Raw genomic sequence first — 24827 nt, forward strand, 5'->3', positions numbered from 1 at the left:
ATTACTAGATCTAAACATCTATCCATTTCTTAATAAATGATTAACATTTTTAAATAGCCTAAGTGTCCAAATAATATTCATAAATAATTCACAATAAAACATGATTTTTAAATCTCATTTACATTAATTTATAGGCCAAATGGAAGGAATTTAGTGTTTAATTGCTGTAAATTAAAGTCCAATTTAAATCAGCTTTCTAGTGGGTTCCTGTGAACGCGCTGGTTTAGAACGTTCACATTGCAGTAGATTTGTGCCCTCAAATGCCCAGAAAAATACTGCAGGATATAATGCGCCCAAAATGAGCTACTCGCAACATTAAACTTTGTATAAAGGGATCTTAAGAAGCCCTTTTTAAATGTAAAAATAAGCAGCCTACCTTCTATTATTTGCTCTATGCAACCCTGACAGCTGCCGGTGGTCGCGGGTTTAGAGATTGATTTTTAAACTACTATAACTATTATACGAGGCCTTTAAAACTAATAATAGCTTTTGCGACGGGGTCTTCCAGCGATTTTTCGTTAATAATTAACTAGGCTGAACATCTTCGATTTGAACAGCCTAGAGAAAATCACGTTTTAAACCCGCCCCCCTCTAAACGGCGCCAAAATCGCGCACACCCACAGCGACAGATTTTCAGCGACGCTTCAGGTAGGCTTTGCAACATACCTAGTAATACACATTACATATATCTTATTCATTTTTCGAGCTTTAAAAAAGGTAGAAATAAAAGAAGTAAGGAAAGTGAGCAAGAGTCGTGAAGGTGCAGGAAAGTGTTGGGAAAAGAAAGCCCCTTAGAGAAGAAGTTAGAGGAGGAAGTAAAGAATGGAAATAGACCCTAGAAAGAAAAGAAAAAAAAGGAGAAACAATCGCTCTATTATAACACAAAACTCCGCAAAAAAGGATATACCAACCGTGTTTTTTTTTTTACCCCCCGTTACCAGATCCTGGTACCATTTATTTTTTTAATTACTATTGCACCTTATGCTTGTAATAGTTCCATAAATGCAGACCACGTCTTTTGGAAGTGGTCTGCTTTGCCTGCTAGGAGGAGACTCAGTTGTGTTTAAGATGTTATTCTTTCATCTGGGGATGACCAGGGTCCTTCAGGAAGGTTTACACAAGCCCTCGGCAAGCATTGTTAAAAAAACAAAATGATCATGGTATTGTTCCAGTGGTGGGATCTTTCTATGTGCTGCCCAGTGCTATATAAACACATTATTTTGCAACCCCTTCCACCACAAAATAAAAAGGCAATGTGTATATGTAACTCCTGACCAAAAACCACCAGGTGGCGCCCGCAATGGCCGCCTCGCCAACAGTCTGTCTTGTCCTTTTCCTTTTGTTGTTTTTTAGTATGTGCTAAATGTATGTTTCAGTGCTCTATAGTATGTTTTGTGGGGTGGGGGAGGTTGGGGGAAACTTTTTAAAATCTCTTACTTTGACGGAGATGCAATTTTTTCCTTATCGTATCTCCGTCCGCACTGCAGCCTAACGTGGAGCTGGCGGCCTCTGCTGGGGACCGACTTCGGGGAATTCCAACCGCGGGAGACTGTGGACCTAACATTGCGGAGCTGGCGATCCCTTTGCCAGGGATCGACCTTAGAAGCTCCAACTGTGGGAGCCTGCAGACTTAACATCATGGATTATGTAGAAATAAAGCAATGCATTTCGTTGTCTCTGTACTGTACACTGACAATGACAATTAAAATTGAATCTGAATCTGAATCGGAAGTCATGGTCCCTGGTTAGGGACCGACTTCAGGAGCTCCAAGTCGCAGGAGCTTCGACCGCCACAACGCAGGAGCTTTGATCGCTGGCTGCGGGAGCTTTGATCACTCCGACTGCGAATGGTTCGACCACGGGAGAATAAAGAGCGAAGAAGATTAGAAACATAGAAACATAGAAAATAGGTGCAGGAGTAGGCCATTCGGCCCTTCGAGCCTGCACTGCCATTCAATATGATCATGGCTGATCATCCAACTCAGTATCCTGTACCTGCCTTCTCTCCATACCCCCTGATCCCTTTAGCCACAAAGGCCACATCTAACTCCCTCTTAAATATAGCCAATGAACTGGCCTCAACTACCTTCTGTGGCAGAGAATTCCAGAGATTCACCACTCTGTGTTTGCATTTAGAATTTAGTTATTATATTGCAAGCAAAAATGTCCCCAACATTGGGTAGATTAATTGTTAAAAGTAGCTTAGTTTTTAATTGAATGCTTGACTTTGTCTACAAAAAATGTACAGCCCACCATCTCTGTGGAACAACTCACTCCTCTAGTCTCCTTTAAATCTCTCCCCTTAAACCTACGCATGCCTTCTGGTTTTAGACCACCCTTCCCCACCCTTAGAAAATTCAACAACCATCCACCCTATCTGCTCCCTCGATTTTGTAAATCTCCATCAGATCACTCCTCAGCCTCCAATATTCCAGAGAAAACAGTCCCAGCCTATCCAGCCACTTCATATAACACAAACTTACAGTCCCAGTAATGATTCTAGGGAATCTTTTCTGCACATTCTCCAGCTTCATCACATCCTTCCTTTAGAGTGGCAACCAGACGTGCACATAATAAATAAAGCGTATTCCAGCCACTGAATTCATGTTCACAAGTTTATAGGAACAGAATTAGGCCATTCTACCCATCAAGTCTACTCTGACATTCAATCATGGCTGAACTATCTTTCCCTCTCAACCCCGTTCTCCCCATAACCCCCAGCACCTATACTAATCAAGAATCGATCAATCTCTGCCTTAAAAATATCCATTGACTTGGCCTCCACAGCCTTCTGCAGCAATGAATTCTACAGATTCACCACACTCTGACTAAAGAAATTCCTCTCCATCTCCTTTAAGGTACGCCCTTTTATTCTGAGGCTATGGCCTCTGGTCATAGGCTCTCCCACTGGTGGAAACATCCTCTCCACATCCACATGATTTGTACAGCATGACGTCTCAACTTTTGTACTCAATGCCCTTGACAATGAAGGCAGGAATCACCATATGCCTCCTTCAGCAACCTATCCAGCCATCACACTGGAAAATAAGGACATGTACACACTTTCCAGGGCCCTGCCATTCACTGTGTATGTCCTGCCTGCTTTAACTTTCAAAAATTATCACTTCACACTCGTCATGTTCAATTCCATGTGCTGTTCCCAAGCCCACTTTCCCCATTAGATTGCGGCCCTCTGGCAATCTTAGACAACCTCCTTCACTTTCATTACACCATACTGGTGGCAATTGCAAACTTACTCATCATGCCATTTACATTCTCATCAAAGTCGTTAATACAAATGACCACCAACAGTAGAGCCAGCACTGATCCCTGCAGCACACCACTGGTCACAGGCCTCCCATCTAAATACTAACCTCGCCCACCATCCTCCGATTCCTTCCAACAAGCCAATTTTGAATTGTCTAGCTCACCTTGGACTCCATGTCCACATACATTCCTAACCAGTTAGCTAGCTTGCCCTGTATCGCATGTGTTCTAACCTTTCTGACCAACCTACCATGCAGTGCGATGTTTAAGGCCTTTTGTAAGTCCATGTAGGCAACGTCTGCTGCCCTGCTCTTGTCAATCCTCTCGATCCCCTCTTCAAAACCCAGTCAAATTCCGCAGCATTGTCAGTGCTTTGTGTGATTCCTTACCCCTTGCATCCTTTCTTAAATAAAGGCACATTCCGCCTTCCATCCCAACACCTTTCAGCTGCTCAGACACTATGCCTGGAATCTCCCTACCCCTTTCCCCCACCATTAACTTCCATCCCAACACCTCCTCAGCCACCTGGTTCTGTATACCAGTCAAGTGTATTGGACTTGTTGTTTGTCTGCAAGTTGCTGGTGAGGGGGGGAGGGTGGTTCAGTGACTCCTGGCTCCTCTAGTATCTTTGGTCTCCACCCACTCTAGCAGGGGAACCATGCCTACTTCAGGCAGTGTCTAACAGGTGGTTACAGATTCGACCTGCGGAAGTCCCAATGAGGCCAAAATTGGCCGTCTCACCCAGCCAAGGTGCCACATTTCCAGGGGGAAGATTTAAAGCACGCTCTCATAATTTTGTCCGGATTAAAGGGGGACCACCAGTTGCCAGAAAATCAGTGGTGGACCTGTACATGCAAACAGATGCCAACGGGACAATTTGCAGCATCCACAATGTTTTGTTAATTCAAACAGGAATTTAACATCAGATCACGAGATGACAGCAACCCGTCAATCATTTGAGCTCTTGAGATGAAGTGCAGCCTAAAAATAATCGAGATGTGGTGCTGTGTTTATAAACCTCCCGCAGTGTTGGGTTGGGGGAACGGTAACTACTATTTCCCATTTTAATCCCCGGCACCCCACTCTGTACAGTGGGGCTGTGGGCAGCTGGCCTGTAACTCGCTGGCCTACATGAATCTCAACTACCTACCTGATCTGTTCTGTCTTCATGCCTACTATATTCTGTTGTGCTGAAGCAAAGTAAGAATTTCATTGTCCTATCTGGGACACATGACAATAAACTCTCTTGAATCTTGAATCCATTCAGCAGCCCATCACAACCCCAACGGCATGACACCCTTTATCGACATACCCGGCTGCATTGTACGGATCAAAAGCCATCCAAGCTGCCAGGGTAATTAGTTGAGGCAGGAACAACTGCAACATTTGAAAGACATATGGTCAGCTACATGGACAGCAAAGGTTTGGCAGAATATGGGCCAAATGCAGGCAAGCTTAGTCGGCATCTTGGTCAGCATGGTCAGGTTGGGCCGAAGGACCTGCTTCCATACTGTATGACTCTAATTCTGTGCTCTGACAGCCGTCATTGCACCTTGCCGCCTGACAATCACAGGTAGTTGTGTTCCAAAGCTGACTGCTGCCAATCGCTCGTTTATTTATTGAAGTACACTCTTTATTGCCTTCCATCACAGTGAGGAATGTGGGGAATCCGCTGTGGTGGATGTTTATGTTAACTTTTATGTAGTTGCGTGTCTTGTTGCATTTTTTAGTAAGACTATATGGTAATCGAGTTTCACTTTAATTGGTGTACATGTGACAACAAAATGACGTTGAAACCTTGAAAACCTTCTGACTGCCAGTTGAGCTTGTTGCCCATTGATTATTGCTTCTTCCAACAGCTGCATTCACTTTTAAGGTTGGCTGGGTTTACCGCACAATTGATTGGTTACCAAGCAGCACATTTGGATGGCACAGTAGTGCAGCTGGTTGGCACTTTTAAACAGATGGTAAAGCTGCTGCCTCACAGATCCAAAGACCCTGGTTCAATGTGGAATTGATTTATTACTGTTACATATGCAGAGATACAGTGAAAAACATTGTTTTTGCATGCTATCCATGCAATTCATACCATGCACGATTATGTAGAAATAAGGAACTGCGGACGCTGGCTTACAAAAAAGGAACAGATGCTGGTTTACTCCAACTACATTCCTTCCTCTGGCTTCACAATTTATAACTCTTCAATTCTTTTATCTCATATCTTTTGTTTTTTCATCCCTGGCCTTCTATTTAAAAAAAAAAAACCCTTGCCTGTGTTCACCTATGTATGTGACCAATAAAATAACCTTTGAAATAACCTTTGAACCTATTATCTTTAAAGCTTTGTCCTGCCCCTCCTTCCAACTTCCTTTACTCCCCCACCCCCCTCCACCCAAAATCAGTCCTAAAGATGGGTCCAGACCTGAAAAATCACCTATCCATGTTCTCTGGGGATGCTGCCTGACCTGCTGAGTTACTCCAGCACTTTGCATCGATACATGATGACATCAGGTCATACAAAAGAGAAAACAAACAAGAGTACAGAATATAGTGTTACAGCTGCAGAAAAAGTGCAGCTTAAAAAAAACAGGAGCAAGGGCCACAGCGAGGCAGATTAATAGATTGGAAATGCATCCTTAGCATATGAGAATTCTGTTCGGGAGTCTGATAACAGAAGGGAAGAAGCTGTTATTGAATCTGATGATGTGTGCTTTCAAGCTTTTATATCTTCTGCTCCATGGAAGAAGAGAGGATGATAGTGTGAATGTGGGTGTGAGTGATTATGCTGCTTTTAATAAGATGAACTTGTTTACGTGCACAACTCTGCAATTCCTTGCTGTCTTCGGCAGGGCAGTTTCCATTTTGGTCTGCGATGCATCCAGATACGATGCTTTCTGTGGTGCCACTGTAGATGAGAGTTGATGGAGACATCAAATTTCCTTAGTCTTCTGAGGAAGTTGAGGTGTTGGTATGCTTTCTTAGCTATGTGGTGATTGGATCAGGACATATTGTTGGTGCCTATTTATGCCCAGAGATGTGGATATGGGGGTTTGTATATGAGGATTGTGAGACAGGATGGGCCAAACCTGTGTTGTGTGTGTGTTGTGCTTTGTTCATAGCAGGAAGCATGTCAGGAAGGGCATCATAATGGTCGCCTGCAAGATTCAAGGGAAGGGATCAGAAACTGGCAACACACCTCTTTTCACTTAATATGGATTGTAAGATTCAGCATGAGGCCATCACCACCTGAGCCAAGTCTGCTCTGGGAGAAATGATCAACTCAGACCAGAGCCCTGATAGCCTTGCACTGCTCAAGGACATGGTTGTTACACATGGAATGTGGAGGAGTTTGGGGGGCTTGGGATAGACACTTCCCTGGAGACCATGGATAAGTGACATTTCAGGTTGGGACCCTTCTTCAGACATGTTCTCCAGGGATGCTGCCTGACCAGCTGTCCCTGCATTTGGCAGGATATGGCACACGTACCCCCAGCTCAGAAATAACATCTGCAGACCTCCAGAGAAAGAGGGGAAATTGAGAATATTCTGGTTATGTAAGGAATTGTAGTGTAAAACATTTTATTAAATAAAAGATTAGCTTGACTTTTTTGGGTTCTGAATAAACTGAAGTTTTATAATTCTGTTAGAGGAACTAACAGTTCATATTAGAGGAACTATGGGGATCAGGAAGCTAGAAGCCTGCATACCAAGCTTTTCTGATAGTGCTTCCTGTTATGCCCAGGGAAAAGACAATTAACAATCGTGGGAGAGGATGTGTTTCATGTGGATTCGGGAATTTCTGTAAACAGAAATCTTCTGTGGTGTTACTGATAATGATTCTTACATTGTTTAAGAATGAATTGTAAATGTTGGCCTTTTGACTAAGTTCCTGTTGTTTAGGGGTTTTGTCACTAAAGTTTGTGATTGATTTAACCCCAGTATGACAACTATATTGTATTGTGACAAGTATGCTTTGAATGGGTTCAGACTGATTGATTTGAGTATTGCGTTGAATGTCATTGCTGCAACTCTGTATAAGCATGTGACCATGTTTCCAAAACACTATAAAAGATCCTGTATGTCTTTGTTCATTAGAGTGGTGGCTCAGGAGAGTCAAGTGTCTGTTGCATACTTGATTCTGTATCCCTGACACTCTCGCCGGCTGATGATCAGTAAAGCTTGAGTTGGTTTACCTAACCCATTGCGCGTTGTCTGTTTTTAAGAAGTGAACCTTAACAAAATGTCCCAAACATAATGGCTGCTTCAAGGTACATACAGGCGCAAGATATGCAAGCACCAAGTATCACTGTGCTGAAATTCTGGCCATCTCCCCTGTTGCAAAAGGCAGAATGTTTCATTTGGGCCATTCCATATCGCGTGTCCTTCTTAGAACACATTATCCACAAGGGGAACTTTTCATCACAAATCAATCGGGCAGTGGTCTGAAGCAAATGTGATCGGAGGCTCTCAGGATAAAGAGATGGTGGACTCAAGGGGGTAGTTCCCTGAAAGACTTTCATTACCAGAACTTCCAATCAGGTGCACGACCCGGGTGCTGAGAAAGGCCATTTTCATCGGATAGTTGGTGTCTGGTCAGGAGATTGGTTATGCTGCTCTCATTCAGGATGTGCTGGGAATGAAACTTGCTCTTCTCTTGGATATACCCTTCCTAGGAATGTTCTAATGTCAAGTAATGGTATTAACAGAAAACATTTACATGAATATGCTATGGTATAATTGGATTTTTAAAGATTAAAGCAGACTGTCATATAAAAAGTGATGGTCGAGGCCTATGTTAGTAAGATTATTGTTAACGTTTCTCTCTCGCTTACTTCCACAGGCTGTGCATCTTACTCATGCAAGTTTCCAGATCGAGGCCTTTGACACCACCTTTATCCTAGATATTACACTGAACCAGTGAGTACCAACTTCCCTGTGCACACAGAGACATGGATTGTAATTGGTTTACTTGAGCAATAGATGCTAATCATTTGAATAGTCTATTGATAGTGTAAGTTCATAAGTCATAGGAGCAGAGTTAAGGGCCTGTCTCACTTTCCTGAGTTATTCACAAATTCTCCCGAGTTATTCACGAATTCTCCCGAGTTTTCAAACTCGCAGAATGTTCGTAACAAGTCCGTAGGAGGCCATTGGAATCCGTGGATATATCGTAGCGGCTCGTTATGCCAGCCGTAAGTACTCGGGGCTATTTTTTTACTCGTGGACATTTTTTATCAGGCTGGAAAAGACTTACCTGATGTCCCGACTTACCTGATGCCCCGAGTACCTACGGCTGGCATGAGTCGCTACGATATATCCACAGACTCCTACGACTTCCTACGGACTCGTTACGAACAGTCTGCGAGTTTGAAAACTTGGGAGAATTTGTGAATAACTCGGGAGGATTTGTGAATAACTCGGGAAAGTGGGACAGGCCCTTTACACCATTCAGCTCTACTGCTATTTGTTCATGGCTGATCTATCTTTCCCTCTTTCTCTCTCCACCCCATTTTCATGTCTAGTCCAGTCAAAGTAGTACATTCACCCACCACTAATTGCAATTTATTTTACTGCAGTGAATTACAATATGATCCCCTAAACACCATACTAAAAGTCTGGAAAAATCCTAGCATGGGAAAGTGGTATAATTTGCATAATATGCAAATTTGCACAATATGCAAATTAACTCCACCATTAGAGAAAATTCATAATTTCCAGTCATTTATAATATAAGCAGCAATTCAAGTATCCAAAACCATGTTTTCATGATCTGTGAAAATTATGAACATATTTGCAGATTAATATTGTGAGTTTAACTTGCATGATTTAGCTTTTTCAATCAGAGAAAATAAAAATTGGATATACATCATTAGAAGAGTCAGCTGCCTTTATGTCACTCTTGATAAGTTTGGCAGCAATGTTTATTATTCGTATCTTCTCCATATCAGGGTCCTCTTTTTCTCTGCTCCTGGTAAAAGTCATGGAGAACATTTACTGCTGTTCGTCTAAAAGTTACAACATTTGGCTTCCCATTCAGCTCAGTGATAATGATGTTGTCACTGAAATGTTCCACCAGCTTATTTTTCATATGTATGAAGCCATAAGCTGCAACCTCTGAACCTTTAAGACAGGTCTCCATTTTCTCAATTAATTCTGTTATTGTAATTTGTTCATCATCATTTTCCTCCAGGTACTTTGCAACCAACAGGAATGCTTCATGTCTTTCTACTTCTTTCAGTCTCCCAAGCTTTTGTTTCTTTGCAACATTACCTAGTTTAGAAGAATGTTGCTGAGGATTTTTTTCCAGTCCTGAAATTTACATTACAGCTTTGAAGATACATTGCATCAATTGCAATCAGATCCTGAGCATATGCAATTCTGCCTGCAACTAGCGTAGACCATTCATCTTTCCTTTCTTCACATGAATGTAAGACAGTATTTTGGAATGATGTAGTTCTCACTGAATAGATATCCATGCCATCACGCTTTTGCTCAATAAGGAGCTGGTTTACCGCAAAATAAGCAGTGCTTGTCGAAACGGAATGTTGGAGTTTCTGACCGAAGGACATATGGTGAGCGCTGATCTTCATCAGTTACTTTTTCCTGTGCCTTTGCAATCGTCTGTGAATGAGTGAAAACCTGTCTGCATTCTGTGTGCACTCGCTGACCTTTATGAGTTCTTATACTACTTCCTTGCTGCTCACTGGCCTTGTTGATACTCTTGCTCCCTTTTTCTCATCGTATTACAGTATCCTGGCCATGTTCTTGCAGAAAACACACTCAGCCATGGCTGTCTGTTGTTCATTTGAAAATAGAGACAATACTCATGAGTTAAGGTTAGGGTTCAATCGGGTAATTACCCTTTCTTAAATACACAATATTCAGATTCCCTTCATACACCTACAAAGCAGAGTACTTTAATGCATTTGAATGCCTAATACTATTGAAATTACTATGACAGGTTATGCAGGCATACCAGCCTTCAAAAAGCCTTCAAATGCTCTATAACCCTCTAGTAGTCTTCTCGAGAGCCAAAATATTTTAATAAGGTTTGCTGACAATTTCTTGAAGGCTATAATTATAGTGAAGATAGTTAGAATGCATTTGAAGGCTATTGAAGGTTGTTTGAATGCTAGTGAAGGCTGTTTCTGGACTGAACTGTGGAGTACCACTGCTACCAGTTAGACGAGTTGCCATGTTCCTGAATTTATGAAATGAATTATGAAATATGAATTTTCTCTAATGGCAGAAGCCAATTTGCATATAATGCAAATTACACCACTTTCCCATGCTAGGATTTTTAGGACTTTTACTATGGTGTTTAGAGGACCATACTGGAATGTACTGCAATAGAATAAATTATTTTGCAATTAATGGTGGGTAACCCCCTCAAATTGGATGAAGTGGTGAAAGAAACTAAAAAAAAAACTGGAAGCCTGTCTTCTGTTACTGGGTAAATTGTTAATGCAAAGCAAAAGCAAGGTCAGGAGTGCTACCAGAATTTGAGAAAGGAATCTACTTTCCTTTCCCTGCATGTTTGTGGTTTTGCAGATGCAGCTAAATCCAAGTATCAATTACCGTCTTTGATGAATAGCTGGTTGGAACACTGAGGAACTGAAAATAATTAATCATTTTATAGTCTCTTGGGCAATGAGAGTGTGGCACCCTCAGTGATGAGCCAGTGTGTAGCTTTTAGACCGTACCGCAATCTCATCTGTCGGTGATTGGTTGCTGTGAGTGATAGGTCTATTGCTCACCTCAACTTGAAAGTTGGTATTTTCTGGTCTTTAATTATGTTCTTGGTGACAATTAAGCTACTTCATGCAGTGCTTCATGGTGTCCTGAGACTCGGCAAAGTGTTTTCTAAATGCAGGTCTTTATTGTATTGTATTGTATTCAAATTTATTGTCATTGTCTCAATTAGAGACAACGAAATGAATTTTCCTTACAGGCAGTATCATAAAAATAATAAATAATAAATAATAAAACATATTAAAAATAAAATTGAATTAAAAAATTAAAAAAAGAAGAAAAGCACAAACACACAAAGTCCACTACACAACATAACACAGTGGCACCAAGGTGAGGAAGGCACCATAGTCCAGCCAGCCTCCCCTCCGATCTTCCCAGATGTTCATCCGTGGTCTGGGCCTTCCGAGCACCCGCAGTCGCCGCACCGGGCGGCCCGTTGTACAGGCCCTCACGCCGGGCTGGTGGAACGCCAACGCCGATCCCCGATGGTGAACATCCTCCTCCTCAGCGGCCTATTCCATTCCCGTATCTTTTTATCCTTCCACTTTTTGGATTTAGGCCAAACAATCGCTGGAAAATTGTTGTCTCTGCACTTTGCCTAAAGATACATACTACTTTAATAAATACTCTGTGGATTATCTTCAGTTTTCATACATTTGCCTACTATGTTCCCGTTTGTGTAATAGTAAGCAGTAAATAGTGTCTTTTAAGAGGCTTGGATAAATGTAAATATGCGTGGTATGGAGGTATATGGAGCGCATGCCAGCAGAAGGCATTAGTTTAAGTAGACATCATGTTCACCACTGACATTGTGTGCCAAAGGGCTATACTGTTCTATGTTCTATGACCCTTCTCCCCAGCAATAACCCAGTATTCTGTACGTGAGGAGGCCATAACAATCCAGGTTACAGTGGTTGAGCAGTGAGAGACCCTCTCATTCATTTTAATCTGCAACACCTACAGTGCATACTGTGTTTGTGCTGCAGTCAAATCACATCCCATTTGTTTCCTCAAAATATTGTCCTCTCAAGACTTTTCCAGATGCTGTGGGATTCCGTTATGTTCACCACTACCAGTGCAGACAGAATGAGGAAAGTGTACAACAGCTGGTGTGAAAAGTTTGATGAGTTTACAATCTCTCGATAGGTCTCAAGTGGAGTCTGGACCTAATTCTGTCAGACTGCAATTTTGGGCTATGTGTTTCGCCACTCTGGGCATCTCCCATCTATCGTATCCCCAGGAACCTTTGTTGGACTACACTTGAAATGTTGCCTCATGGTGTCTTTGTTTAACTGGTTAGCAGCCACAGTTCAGGAAGTAAGCTGTTCTTTGATTATCACTTTATCCTGCTTGACCACACAGCAGTAGAAGGGTGAAGAGAAACGCTGCTCCCCAGCTCAAGGTCTTTGAACCAACTTTAGCATAACAGAATGCTTTACCACCTAATTATGCATAGGGCAAGATTGAATTGATCCATCTGCCCATCACACCCCCCCCACACCATCATCCCACCTGGTTCCACCTGTCACCTATCAGTTCCTGTTTCACCCACCCTCTCCCGTCTTTCTATTGGATTTCTCCCCTCTACACTCTTAGTCGCAGGGTCTCAACCTGAAACATTGACCATGCCTCTACCTTCACAGGTGCTGACTGGCCCACTGAGCTCCCCCAGAAGATTTGTTGTTTTATTTGCTCCAGATTCCGGCATCTGCAATCGCTTGTTTCTACAGATTGAACTGATTATTATGCTTTTAAAAAGGGACACACGGTATGAAAGCAAGAAATTCATCTCACTGTCTACCCCAACTGACAATCGTCCATTTATACAAATCTGACATTGATCCCATAATTTATTCTTTCACCAACTTCTCCCAGAATCTATCACTAATCTGCCCACAAGAGACAATTTACAGCAGCCAATTAACCGATTAATGTATGTCTTTGGGATATAGAAGGGAACTGGAGCACCAGGAGAAAGTCCATTTGGTTACAGACAGAACATGGAAACTCCACATAGACAGTGCCCTAGGTCAGGATTGAACACAGGTACCTGGCTCTGAGGCAGTGGCTCTACAAGCTACACCACTGTAGGTTATATGAACTTGAATAATACATCCCTGAGGGAGGGGGATTGAGTTTATTTCCAGTCTTTGATCTCAATTCTCAATGTCTTCATGTATGGTAGGCTGGTGGTTTCTCTTCCAAAAATGCCTGTAAGGAAAGATGTGCATATACTGCCTTTCACAACATTTCAGAGCTCTGACAACTTGCTTGCATGTCTGCCAGTATGAGGAACCAGTTAACCAGCATTAAATAGTGACTGACAACCTGTCGTGTTGTTAGTTTACAGATTAGTGATTTCCCTGCTCCACTCCAATAAAACATGCCGTGGGATCTTTTGCACCTCCATCTCAGTTCAGTGTCTGAATCAGCACTTCTGACCTGCAGCATTCACTCGGAGCTGCATTATGGGCCTGTCCCACTTAGGCGATTTTTCAGGCGACTGCCGGCGACTGTCAAGTCATAGCAGGTCGCTGAAAAACCGGCGACTGGAACGGCGACTGTCAGAGTGGAACACACACACACATCGCTTCCTTCATCAGCCAGCTATGCAGGCAGGGGACAGGGCAAGCGGGGGGAGCGCTGTCTTAGTGAAATTCACACGGTGCAAAGCTAATGTGACACAGACACACCACGATGAACAGGAAGGTTGGCACTGTAATTAAGACGGTGAAAGCACAATGTACGGGTAGGGTCACTTAAGTCCTTTAAAAGAGAGGGGTAGAGGGTGGGGGGAAAAGGGGGGATAGGGAGAGAGGGGGTGGGGAGAAGGAGTGGAGACAACTTTTTAAGAACCCAAAGATACATGGCTGTGAAGCTTGGCGGACATTATCATTACCGGTCGGATATCCTTGGTTCTGAAAACTACTGTTTACGTTTTTTTTCCGCAATGAGCCAATGGAATTCACCGGTTAGCACTGGCGATAACCTATGACAATCTTGACAACCTACGACTTCCTGGCAACCCATTACCACTGCACCTATGTCATGAAAATTCTCGCTAATCTCCATGGCGTCAAAATTCTGGTTGCAGCTAATTTTTTAATGTTGAACAATTAGCGTCGACCAGAATGAAGCCGCGACTAGTTACGAGAATGCGGGAACTACTCACCACTATGCAGGCGACATCCCGGCAATCTGCGGCGAACGTGTGGTGACCTCATAGTCTCCTGTAGTTGCCTAAAAAGTCGTGTAAGTGGGACAGGCCCATTAGCACCTCCTACTAGAGTTTGCTTTCAAGAATCTGGATTGGGACTTGAACCTGTAGCTTTTTGACTTGAGGCAAATGTTGTCGGGTGATACCTGCAAGATATGTAGTGAATTGGGATCAGATGAAGATAATGCTCTACAGAGTAAAAATGTCTGTCATTTGAAACTGTTAACATCGATCTAGACCATGGTGATATCAGTTGTCGGAAGACCGAAGATGTGCACTGATATATAATGGGTGTACATCAGCTAAATTACTCCTGCGTTAGCAGCAAGCATCTCAAGTCCTTTACAAACAGAAAGCATGACTAACCAGTGCACATTGATGACTCGGTGGAAAATGGGTGGGTGGACTTGCGTTGCAGGAGGCTCCGAATTGTTACTATCATTGAGGCAAAGATATGGAATGGAGTGGGTTTGGAGGAGTGCCCACTGGGCAGGAAGCATTGGCTTGTAGACAGGCCTCCGATCATGGCAATGGCATTAGAACATAAACAGTACATTCTCCTTGCCTATATCACTATATTCTGTACTCTGTTTATTTTCTCTTTTTGTGCTACCTGTTGTATTTGTGTATGGCATGATTGTATATTATGATTTGGCTGGATATCATTCAAAATCAAGTTTTCACTATATCTTAGCACATGTGACAATAATAAACCAATATGGGGAGCTACAGAAAACGGACCATAGTTCATGCACTTCTGAGAAAAAATGAGGTCACACAGCAGGAAGGGGAACTCAATTATTTCAAACAATGGGTTTTTATCTTGGTTTTGAGGGATACTGTTTGTTTCTGACTTGCAGAAGAATTGGCTTACAGTTACTTCTAATGAGCAGAACCTTGCATTATCTTGGATGGCCTCTCAAGGCAACCTCAGAGTGGGTATAGTGAATGAATTGCCTCCTGGTCAATAGTGATTTCTCCAGAGCATTGATGGTGTGAGACTTGCTGATGGTAATGCCATTAGATAAAAAGATCTGATGATGAACATTCAATTATTTTCTGCTCGATTCCCAAGGAATATTCACTTCCTTGAAGACATTAAGCAAAGGCTATTGATCTCTTGCTATATGCAGGTTTAATGTTTAACTAGACCAAGTGCAGACCCGTTGGGTCTGCTCCCCCAATGCAATATTCCACCACTCACCCATTCCCCCAACGCAATATTGCACCACTCACGCATTACCCCCAACTGTGCAGGCGCGGCATCGGCAGGCGCTGCTCCTCATCGCCAGCACTCCCTCCTCCTCCTCTTCACCCTCCCTTTCAATCCCTAGAGAGGGATGGAGATGGAGGGGGGGTTATAGAGGGAGAGGGGTAAAGAGGGAGGAGGGGGTAGAGGGGGAGGGGGTGGAGAGGGAGGGGAGTAGAGAGGGAGTGTAGAGGGAAGGGGAGGGGGTAAAGAGGGAGAGGGGCATAAGGAGGGGGTAGAGAGAAAGAGGGAGGGGGGAGAGGGAGGGAGAGAATGGGGAGGGATGGAGGGTAGAGAGGACGAGGGGGGGAGAGAGAGGGTAGAGAGGGAGGGGGATAGAGAGGGTGCGAGTGAGGGTAGATATGGAGGGGGTAGAGAAGGGGATGGAGGGTAGAGAGGGAAGGGGCGAGAGAGAATGTAGACATGTCAACTACCCTCCCTACCCCCTCCTACAATACAATACAATACAATTCAATTTATTGTCATTTGGACCCCTTGAGGTCCAAACGAAATGTCGTTTCTGCAGCCATACATTACAAAACAAAAGACCCGAGACACAACACAGTTTACACAAACATCCATCACATCGTTGTGATGGAAGGCAAAAACAACTTATCTCTCCACTGCACTCTCCCCCCCGATGTCAGAGTCAGAGTCAAAGTCAAAGCCCCCGGCTGGCGATGGCGATTGTCCCGCAGCCATTAAAGCCACGCTGGGTGATGCAAGGTCGCGCATCGGGTCTTGGTGTTAGAGCCCTCGGCGTGCGCTCGCAAAGTCCCGCGGCCATTCCAAGCCGCGCAGGGCGATGGTGTAAGGCCCTGCTCAGGTGCTCTTCAACCCCGCAACTCGGGCGGGAGAAGTCGCCATTGCGGAAGCCCCGAAAAGCGGTCTCCCAGCAGGGACCCGCGGGCTCCCGGTGCCGCCGTCCACCAAACCCGCAGTTGCACCCTCCGAAACTCCGGAGGTCGGGTCACAGCAGCGCTCCACCACAGCTCCACCCGCTCCGGACTCGGCCAGCTCCGCGACGGTGAGTAGTCGGCAGCTCCGTGACTGGAACCCCAGGTCGTTCCTGTTGGAGGCCGCTCCACGTTGCAGCCCCAACGAGAACGGAGACCCGACAAAGAAAAGGTCGGGTCTCCCGTGCAGGGGAAAGATTTTAAAGTTACCCCCTCCCCCCCACCCCACCCACACCCCCCCACACACATACCCCAACAAAAAAACAAAACAAAAACTACATAAAAACGAGACAAAAAATAATAAAACACAGACGGACTGCAGAGGCCGCTGCTGACGAGAGTCGCGCCGCTCACCGAACCTCTCCCTCAAACCCCCCGACTCTCCCTCCATCCCCCCCACTCTCCCTCCTCACCTCCTCAGGATCTTTCCCCTCTCCTTCTTTCCTACCCCAATCCCTCCGACACCTCTCTTTCCCTCTCCTTTCCCCTGGTGGCCGCACCGCCGTCGCGATGACCCACCGTCGTGATACCTCACCGCCACCACGGCCCCATCATTGCGGTCTCGATGTCTCCTTCACTGCTGCGGTCTTGATACCTTCTTGATGGCAGCGTAAAACCCCAGCCGGGGAGTTGCGGGTAGAAGCCCGGCTGAAAAAAAGCGGAACGTTAATTTAAATGCGGCCCTCCCCTTAACCTCATTGGAAGCTGGGGGCCGCCCACTCCCCCTTGGTGGCTGTATAGTTTTTGCGGAGTGATTCAATGGCAGTGCGTTCAGAGGGAAAGCTGAAGCCACGCGCCAACTCTCGGACACCTCCTCCTACTTACCCTTGGACTCTACACTCTACACCTCCATCCCCCACCAGGATGGCCTCGGAGCCCTCCGGTTCTTCCTCGACCAGAGGAGCAACCTATACCCAGCCACTGACACTCTCCTCCGCTTAGCGGAGTTGGTCCTCACCCTCAACAACTTTACATTTGACTCCTCCCATTTCCTCCAAACACAAGGCGTAGCTATGGGCACACGCATGGGCCCCAGCTACTCCTGCCTCTTTGTCGGGTATGTTGAACAATCCTTGTTCAATACGTACCAGGGCCCCATCCCCGACCTCTATCTCCGTTACATTGACGACTGCTTTGGGGCCACCTCCTGCACCTACACACAACTGACTGACTTCATCCACTTCACCACCAACTTCCATCCGGCACTCCAATACACCTGGACCATTTCCGACACTTCCCTACCATTCCTTGACCTCACCATCTCCATCGCAGGGGACAGACTCCTGACCGACATACATTACAAACCCACTGACTCACATGGCTATCTGGACTACACGTCTTCCCACCCTGCCCCCTGTAAAGACTCCATCCCCTACTCCCAATTCCTCCGCCTACGCCGCATCTGTTCCCAGGATGAGACATTCCATACCAGGGCATCAGAAATGTCCTCGTTCTTCAGGGAACGGGGATTCCCCTCCGCCACCATAGATGAAGCTCACACCAGGGTCTCATCCATACCCCGTAACACTGCTCTCTCTCCCCATCCCCGCACTCGCAACAAGGGCAGAGTCCCTCTGGTCCTCACCTTTCACCCCACCAGCCGGCAAATACAACACATAATCCTCCGCCATTTCCGCCACCTCCAACGTGACCCCACCACTCGCCACATCTTCCCAACTCCCCCCATGTCTGCCTTCCGCAAAGACCGCTCCCTCCGCAACTCCCTCGTCAATTCTTCCCTTCCCTCCCGCACCACCCCCTCCCCGGGCACTTTCCGTTGCAACCGCAAGAAATGCAACACCTGTCCCTTCACCTCCCCCCTCGACTCCATTCAAGGACCCAAGCAGTCGTTCCAACTCCCCCTCCCATTCCCAATCCGACCTCTCTGTCCTGGGTCTCCTCCATTGCCAGAGTGAGCAACAGCGGAAATTGGAGGAACAGTACCTCATATTCCGCCTGGGGACCTTGCGTCCGGATGGCATTAACATTGAATTCTCCCAATTTTGCTAGCGCTTGCTGACTCTTCCCCTTCCTTAACCCTCTAGCTGTCTCCTCCCACCCTCCCATCCGCCCGCCCTCGGGCTCCTCCTCCTCCCCTTTTTCCTTCCTTCTCCCCCCCACCACCCACCAGTCTGAAGAAGGGTTTCGGCCCGAAACGTCGCCTATTTCTTTCGCTCCATAGATGCTGCTGCACCCGCTGAGTTTCTCCAGCAATTTTGTGTACCTTCCCCCTTGGTGGCTGCCTACCCCCCCCCCCCCCCCCCCCCCCCCCCCCCCCCCCTTTGTGACATCACTGGAAGCAGGTTGAAGGAGGTTTGCCGTTTAAAAAGTTGGTTTTCGAGAGGAGAGAGGAAAAGGGGGAGGTGAGAGGGGTGGGGGGGGGGGAGAAGGGGGAGAGGAGAGGGGGAGGGGTAGGAAGAGGGGGAGGGGCGAGTGGAGAGGGAGAGAGTGGAGGGGGAGAGAGAGAGAGAAGGGGGGAGTGTGGGAAAGGCACGGGGGCAGGAGGGAGGGAGGGGAGAGATCTCCCACCCCTGTCCCATTGTGATGTCATATGTAAATGAGATCTATTGTGATTGTACATCTGTGAGATGGCACTGTGACTCATGCAGCAGTTTGATTTAAGTGGGACCACGTGAAGGTTCCAATCTCCCACCCCTGTCCCATTGTGATGTCATATCATATGTAAATGAGATCCATTGTGATTGTTCATCTGTGAGATGGCACTGTACTCATGCAGCAGTTTGATTAAAATGTTTTTTGATGTTTTGTGAACAATTTTATTCAAAATCTGGGGAAATAATTGACCAAATCTAGAGAGGAGTGGATTTCTGAAATCATAAGTTAAATCCCTACCGAAATATGTAAAAATCTCTGCGTTTTTGCGTCTGGTTTTTGAGGAAATACGTTTCAAAGGCAAAATGACACACACACTCACACACACGCACGCACGCACGCACGCACACACGCACACACGCACACACGCACACACGCGCACACACACACACACACACAGTTTTAAAAGTATATAGATGATAGATAGATTAATAGAGAAAGCTTAATAATTTCACCAAAAACTGGTATAAACACCGGCCCTGGGAATGTTTGAGAAACTAGAAAAGGAAGACCAAAAAATTGTTGATTTTAGAGTAAGAGGATACTAGCAGGAAGTGTAAAAACAGCTTATAAGTATTTTTAATGCACAATTATGCATAAATGCGTGGTAGCAGAATACACAAAGCCACAGAAATAATGGGGATTTGAAATAAAAATTTAAATAAAGAACATAATATTAAGAACGGAAAGTTACTGGAGAAATTATAGATTATGATCTGAGAAAACCTCGAGGCCTGATTGGTGAGGTTTTAGAGATTGTTGCAGAAATGGTGGATGCATTGGTCTTGATTATCCATGATCCAGCCTAATCACCAGAGATTGGAAGAGAATGATTGAACCATACCATAGAGGAGAGGACGTTTCAGGAGAGCACAGCATTGGCAGGTGTTTGACTTTTGTCAGGAGGGAGACAAATGCCAGAATCCTTCATTAGGGATGTGGCGATAATGCATTAAGCACATCAGAATTGATGTGCAGCATCGGCATGATTTGTGTTTGAAATATCTGTAATTTTTTCTTGAAGAGTAGATTGGGAATAATACATTTATCTTTAAAAATATTCATTAAATTGTGACAAAAACTGAGGATTTCTGGTTTTGAAGCTCGGGGGCGGCAGGTGGGAGTTCGGTGATTGGCTGTAAGATAAGCAATTCGCAAATTGGTTAATTGGTTAAGTGGCAAATTGGGCAATTTATCAGCCAATATAAGCAAGGTTTGCTGTCGGGGAGCACCTTGTCGAGGGAAGTGCTTTGTGAGAAATGTGTGAGAAATGTGTGGCTCAAGAGTCTTCGGCGAGGAGGCTGAGGAGAGGAGACTACGCAAAAAGCTGGAGAGGACGGGACGCGGTGAACACATGACGGGTAAGATGAGGCAGTGTGATGCTTGCAAGATGTGGGAGGCCAGGGACACGGATGGAGTCTCTGGCTGGTACAATTGTGGCAAGTGTGTCCAGGTTCAGCTCCTGAAGGGCCGTGCTTGGGACCGTGTTGACCGCACTGGAAAAGCCGCTGGATGACCTCAGGGACATCCGGGAAAACGAGAGTTTCCTGGACAGGACCTACAGTGAGGTTGTCATGCCAAGCATACGGGAAGAACGATGGTGTGTGACTGAGAGAAAGGGTGGTAACTGTTGAGTGCAGGAGACCGAGGCAGCTGTGCCTAATGAAAACAGGAACGGCCTCTTGGGAGTTGTCGGGGGAGACGACGCTTACAGTCCGAGCGGTGGACACGTCGGTGGCTCCAATCCTAGAGATGGGACTCGAACGGGGAGATCGACGTCAGGCAGAGCCGTAATGGTGGGTGACCCAATTGTGCGAGTTGCGGACTGGAGATTCTGTGGCGGCAGACGAGACACGAGGATGGTCTGTTGTCTCACTGGTGCCAGGGTTCAAGATGTCATGAACCAAATTCAGAACATCCTCAAGAGGGAAGGTGAACAGTGAACAGTAGTTGTGCACCTGGGCACAAACAACATCGGGAAGAAGAAGGAGGTTCTGCAACGTGAGTTCAGAGAGATAGGACGAAGACTGGAAAGCAGGACTTCTAGGGTGGTTATCTCTGGATTGCTTCCAGTACCTTGTGCTAGTGAGGACAGGAACAGGGAGATAGGGGATCTGAATATGTGGCTGAGGGGCTGGTGCAGGGAGCAAGGATTTAGATTTATAGACCACTGCGATCTCTTCTGGGGTAGGGGTGACCTGTACAAAAGGGACGGGTTACACCTTAACTGGAGGGGGATAGACGTTCTGGTAGGCAGGTTTGCTAGGGCTACACGTGTGGGTTTAAACTAAATAGTGGGTGGGGGGTGGGGGGGGGGGATTGACAAATTGTGAGTATAAAGATGGAGTTGAAGGGGAAGTGAGTAAAGAAAAAGTTACAAAAGACTCCCGAATTATTGGGAAGGAAAGTTCGAGAAGGGATAAGAGTAAGGTCTGGGCCAATTGCGAATGGTGCGACAGGGGAGGTGAATACCGAGGTCAAAGTGTTGTATATGAATGCGCAAAGAATAAGAAATAAAGTGGACGAGCTTGAGGCTCAGTTAGAAATTGGCAAGTACGATTTTGTGGGAATAACAGAGTCATGGCTGCAAGAGGGCCAGGACTGGGAACTGAATATTCAAGGGTAAACCTTCTATCGAAAAGATAGACAGGTGGGCAGAGGGGGTGGGGTAGCTCTGTTGGTGAGGAATGAATTTCAGTCACTTGCAAGGGGTGACATTGAAACAGGAGATGTGGAGTCAGTATGGATAGAACGAAGGAATTGTAAGGGTAAAAATACCCTAATGAGACATCTACAGGCCCCAAACAGTATTCTGGATATAGGGTGCAAGTTGAATCAGGAGTTAAAATTGGCATGTAGTGAAGGTAATGCTACGGTTGTTATGGGAGATTTCAACATGCAGGTAGACTGGGAAAATCAGGTTGGTACTGGACCCCAAGAAAGGGAGTTTGTGGAATGCTTCCGTGATGGATACTTAGAGCAGCTTGTATTGGAGCCTACCAGGGAGAAGACAATTCTGGATTTAGTGTTGGGTAATGAACCGGATTTGATAAAGGAACTTGAGGTTAAGGAGCCATTAGGAGCTAGTGACCATAATATGGTCAGGTTTAATCTACAATTGGACAGGGAGAAGGGTAAATCGGAGTTGTCAGTGTTACAGTTGAATAAAGGGGACTATGGAGCCATGAGGGAGGAGCTGGCCAAAGTTGACTGGAAAGATACCCGAGGAGGGATGACAGTGGAACAGCAGTGGCAGGTATTTCTGGGAATAATAGAGAAGGTGCAGGATCAGTTCATTCCAAAGAGGAAGAAAGATTCCAAGGGGATTATGGGGCGACCGTGGCTGACAAGGGACGTCAGGGACAGTATAAAAATAAAAGAGAAGAAGTACAACGTAGCAAAGATGAGTGGGAAGCAAGAGGATTGGGTACATAGTGCCGTCTATAGCGGTCGTTTTCAGACCCCGATAACGGAAGAAAAACGGAGGGATATCGATCGCTATTTATAGGCTTCCATTGCAGTCAGAAATGGTCAGATATCCCTCCGTTTTTTTCCTGTTGTCGGGGTCTGAAACGGCCGCTATAGCACTATGTACAGCCTCCCCCTCCCCTGCCCGCCCGCGGAGATGATCCGCGGCTGCGCGTTCGCGAATCAGCCGCTTATTAATTGAGACCGCGGTTTCACTTTACCGCGAGTACCTATGTACCGCGATCGGAGCACCTTTTCCCGGTAAGTTTTCGCAGGCAGCTCCGAGATTAGCTGTTAAAGACTTATTAATCTACAACAAGCTGGCATTAGTGACAATGTTTAATTGACTGTGTTATTGAAACATATAGTTTAGGCCCTCAACTTCATAAATTAATGAAGTAAGTGAATGAATGAAGTAAGTGAATGAATGAATTTATTCACATTATAAAAGGGTGCAATTAAATTAATTAAACTCCATACAGATAGATTTTCATAAATTCAGACTTTAGATCTTACCTTTTAGTTAGAGTTGGTTCCTGACTGTCTTAATCTTTGTGTTCCAGGACCTCAGCAGGGACTTTGCTTTCAAGGCTTTCTTCCACTTCCTCAACTTAGCAGCACTTTCTTCAGCCTTTTTAATGCTTTTCCCACTAAATACAATTACCTGCTGCAAGTTTCCACGACATTTATTCCACAGAACAACAAATCAGAATCTCCAGTAAAACAGGCATCTGTGAAGCCCCCTTAGCCATTTTGTGTGCTAGCCTGAAACAAAGCGCGTGATTGGCCAACTGGCAGAACTCAATGTTAAACGTGCTTTGATTGGACTAAAAATTACCCAAACTTTTTCCGGTTTTTCTCTAATTTAATTAAAGTGTGCAAGTCTTCTTCATATCGAGTTTCAGGGGTGATTTATATAATTTATTTTACACAATATGTGAAAATTTCATATAGTTTGGTGACTTAGGTCACAAAATCCTATTTCTAGACACATTTTTGATGCTCGGCCCACAGCCTACAGTGCTGAGAACGTGTTATTCGAACTGTCGCGTTTGCTGAATGCCAACATCAGCCCTTGTCTCTTGCCCCAGGGTGAGAATTACAGCCCCATCTTCAGAGGAAGAAGTGGGTGGCCAGCAGATGCAGCTGAGTTGATGGTTGGAAGGCAGTTACACATCCATTGTCTAGGCACATTAGGAGCCCACTTACTGGGTTTATCGATCTAGTGCCAGTGTCGTGGTCTCTCAGACACATGCCCGTTCCCCTTTCTCACTGGGTCAGAACTTCCCAATTTCAAGCACATGTCAGCTGCCATTTTGAAAAATAAAATTGAATTCCCCCACCTTCGTAGGCAGTGCATTTGTGATTAGGATAGTTTCTGGCAAATCTCCTGTGCATCTCTGGTCAAAGACAACTCCAGCTTCATTTCACTTAAAGCCTCCCCTCCTCCGCTGGTAAACCGTCTTCAAAGCTCGAATGAGGCTTTAACATGCTTCCTGAGATATGGGTTCTGGAACTAAACATTGTGCTTGGTGGAGCCCCAGCTCCTATCTTCATAAAAACCTTGCTGGTTGACATCTTTGCTTCCAGTCCTGCCAGGCTTTCTGCTATATACTCTCTGAATATTTTAATCTCATCCAGTGTTCCAACCATCACCTTATCAACCATACCCTTGATGAACACCTTTTCCTTGATAACTCCCTTGTACCTTTATTTAGGTCCGTAACTAGCTCTCTGAAAGTTTCACTGTTAAAATGTTAATAATAAACTTCTTATGTTAGCTGCCAATTTATTGTAATTCTACCTTTTCCCCATCATTTCTATGTTGCTCCTGTGCACCCTAGCCAGAGGGTTTGTGCTGCCTCTATATTGGTGCTGTGTACGATGCACCTTGCTGGCAATTCAGAGATGATCATTCCCTTAGCCACAGGGAAGAGGAAAAAAATGAAAAATAATCTTTAGAAATCGAGGTTCTGGATCGTACTTGGAGTAAAAAAATGGCATGGTTAAGTCCCACTTTGGAGTCTTGTGCATAAAATCTAGGCAGAGTCCTTTAAATCATGGCTCAATGTATCATCTTGGGTGGAAACAAAAGTTCTTGTGCTTTTTTTCCGGAAAAACAGGGATGCTCTCTCCAGCAATTATTCATCTATCTCCAACATTTCATTGGTGTTTTTGGAGGATTGCTATTGGTAAATTGTTTCTTAACTGACTAATTTTTCTGGGAATTGGGCGTCATTTGCATGACACCACGAACTAATAGAGGATGAGCTGCTGCCTTGAACTGCTGAAATCCTTCTGGTGA

The 24827-nt window shown here is 45.2% G+C and overlaps 1 protein-coding gene and 1 long non-coding RNA gene across 4 annotated transcripts in view; one reads left to right on the forward strand and one right to left on the reverse strand.

The window, feature by feature from the left end:
* adam23 (ADAM metallopeptidase domain 23) overlaps window positions 1-24827 on the forward strand; it is a 142219-nt gene that overhangs the window by 22227 nt on the left and 95165 nt on the right. For all 3 annotated transcript variants that reach the window (XM_033024369.1, XM_033024371.1, XM_033024370.1), the window contains exon 3: window positions 8108-8184. In XM_033024369.1, coding sequence (XP_032880260.1) covers window positions 8108-8184 — 77 coding nt within the window. The remainder of the gene's footprint in view (window positions 1-8107; window positions 8185-24827) is intronic.
* Window positions 1495-16487, reverse strand: LOC116975362. Its single transcript, XR_004412607.1, has 3 exons — window positions 16476-16487; window positions 10437-10441; window positions 1495-1598 (listed from the first exon to the last, which is right to left on the reverse strand). It is a non-coding gene; the product is annotated as an uncharacterized LOC116975362 (long non-coding RNA).

The sequence above is a fragment of the Amblyraja radiata genome, chromosome 7 (assembly GCF_010909765.2).
Source record: "Amblyraja radiata isolate CabotCenter1 chromosome 7, sAmbRad1.1.pri, whole genome shotgun sequence".
Lineage (NCBI taxonomy): Eukaryota > Metazoa > Chordata > Chondrichthyes > Rajiformes > Rajidae > Amblyraja > Amblyraja radiata.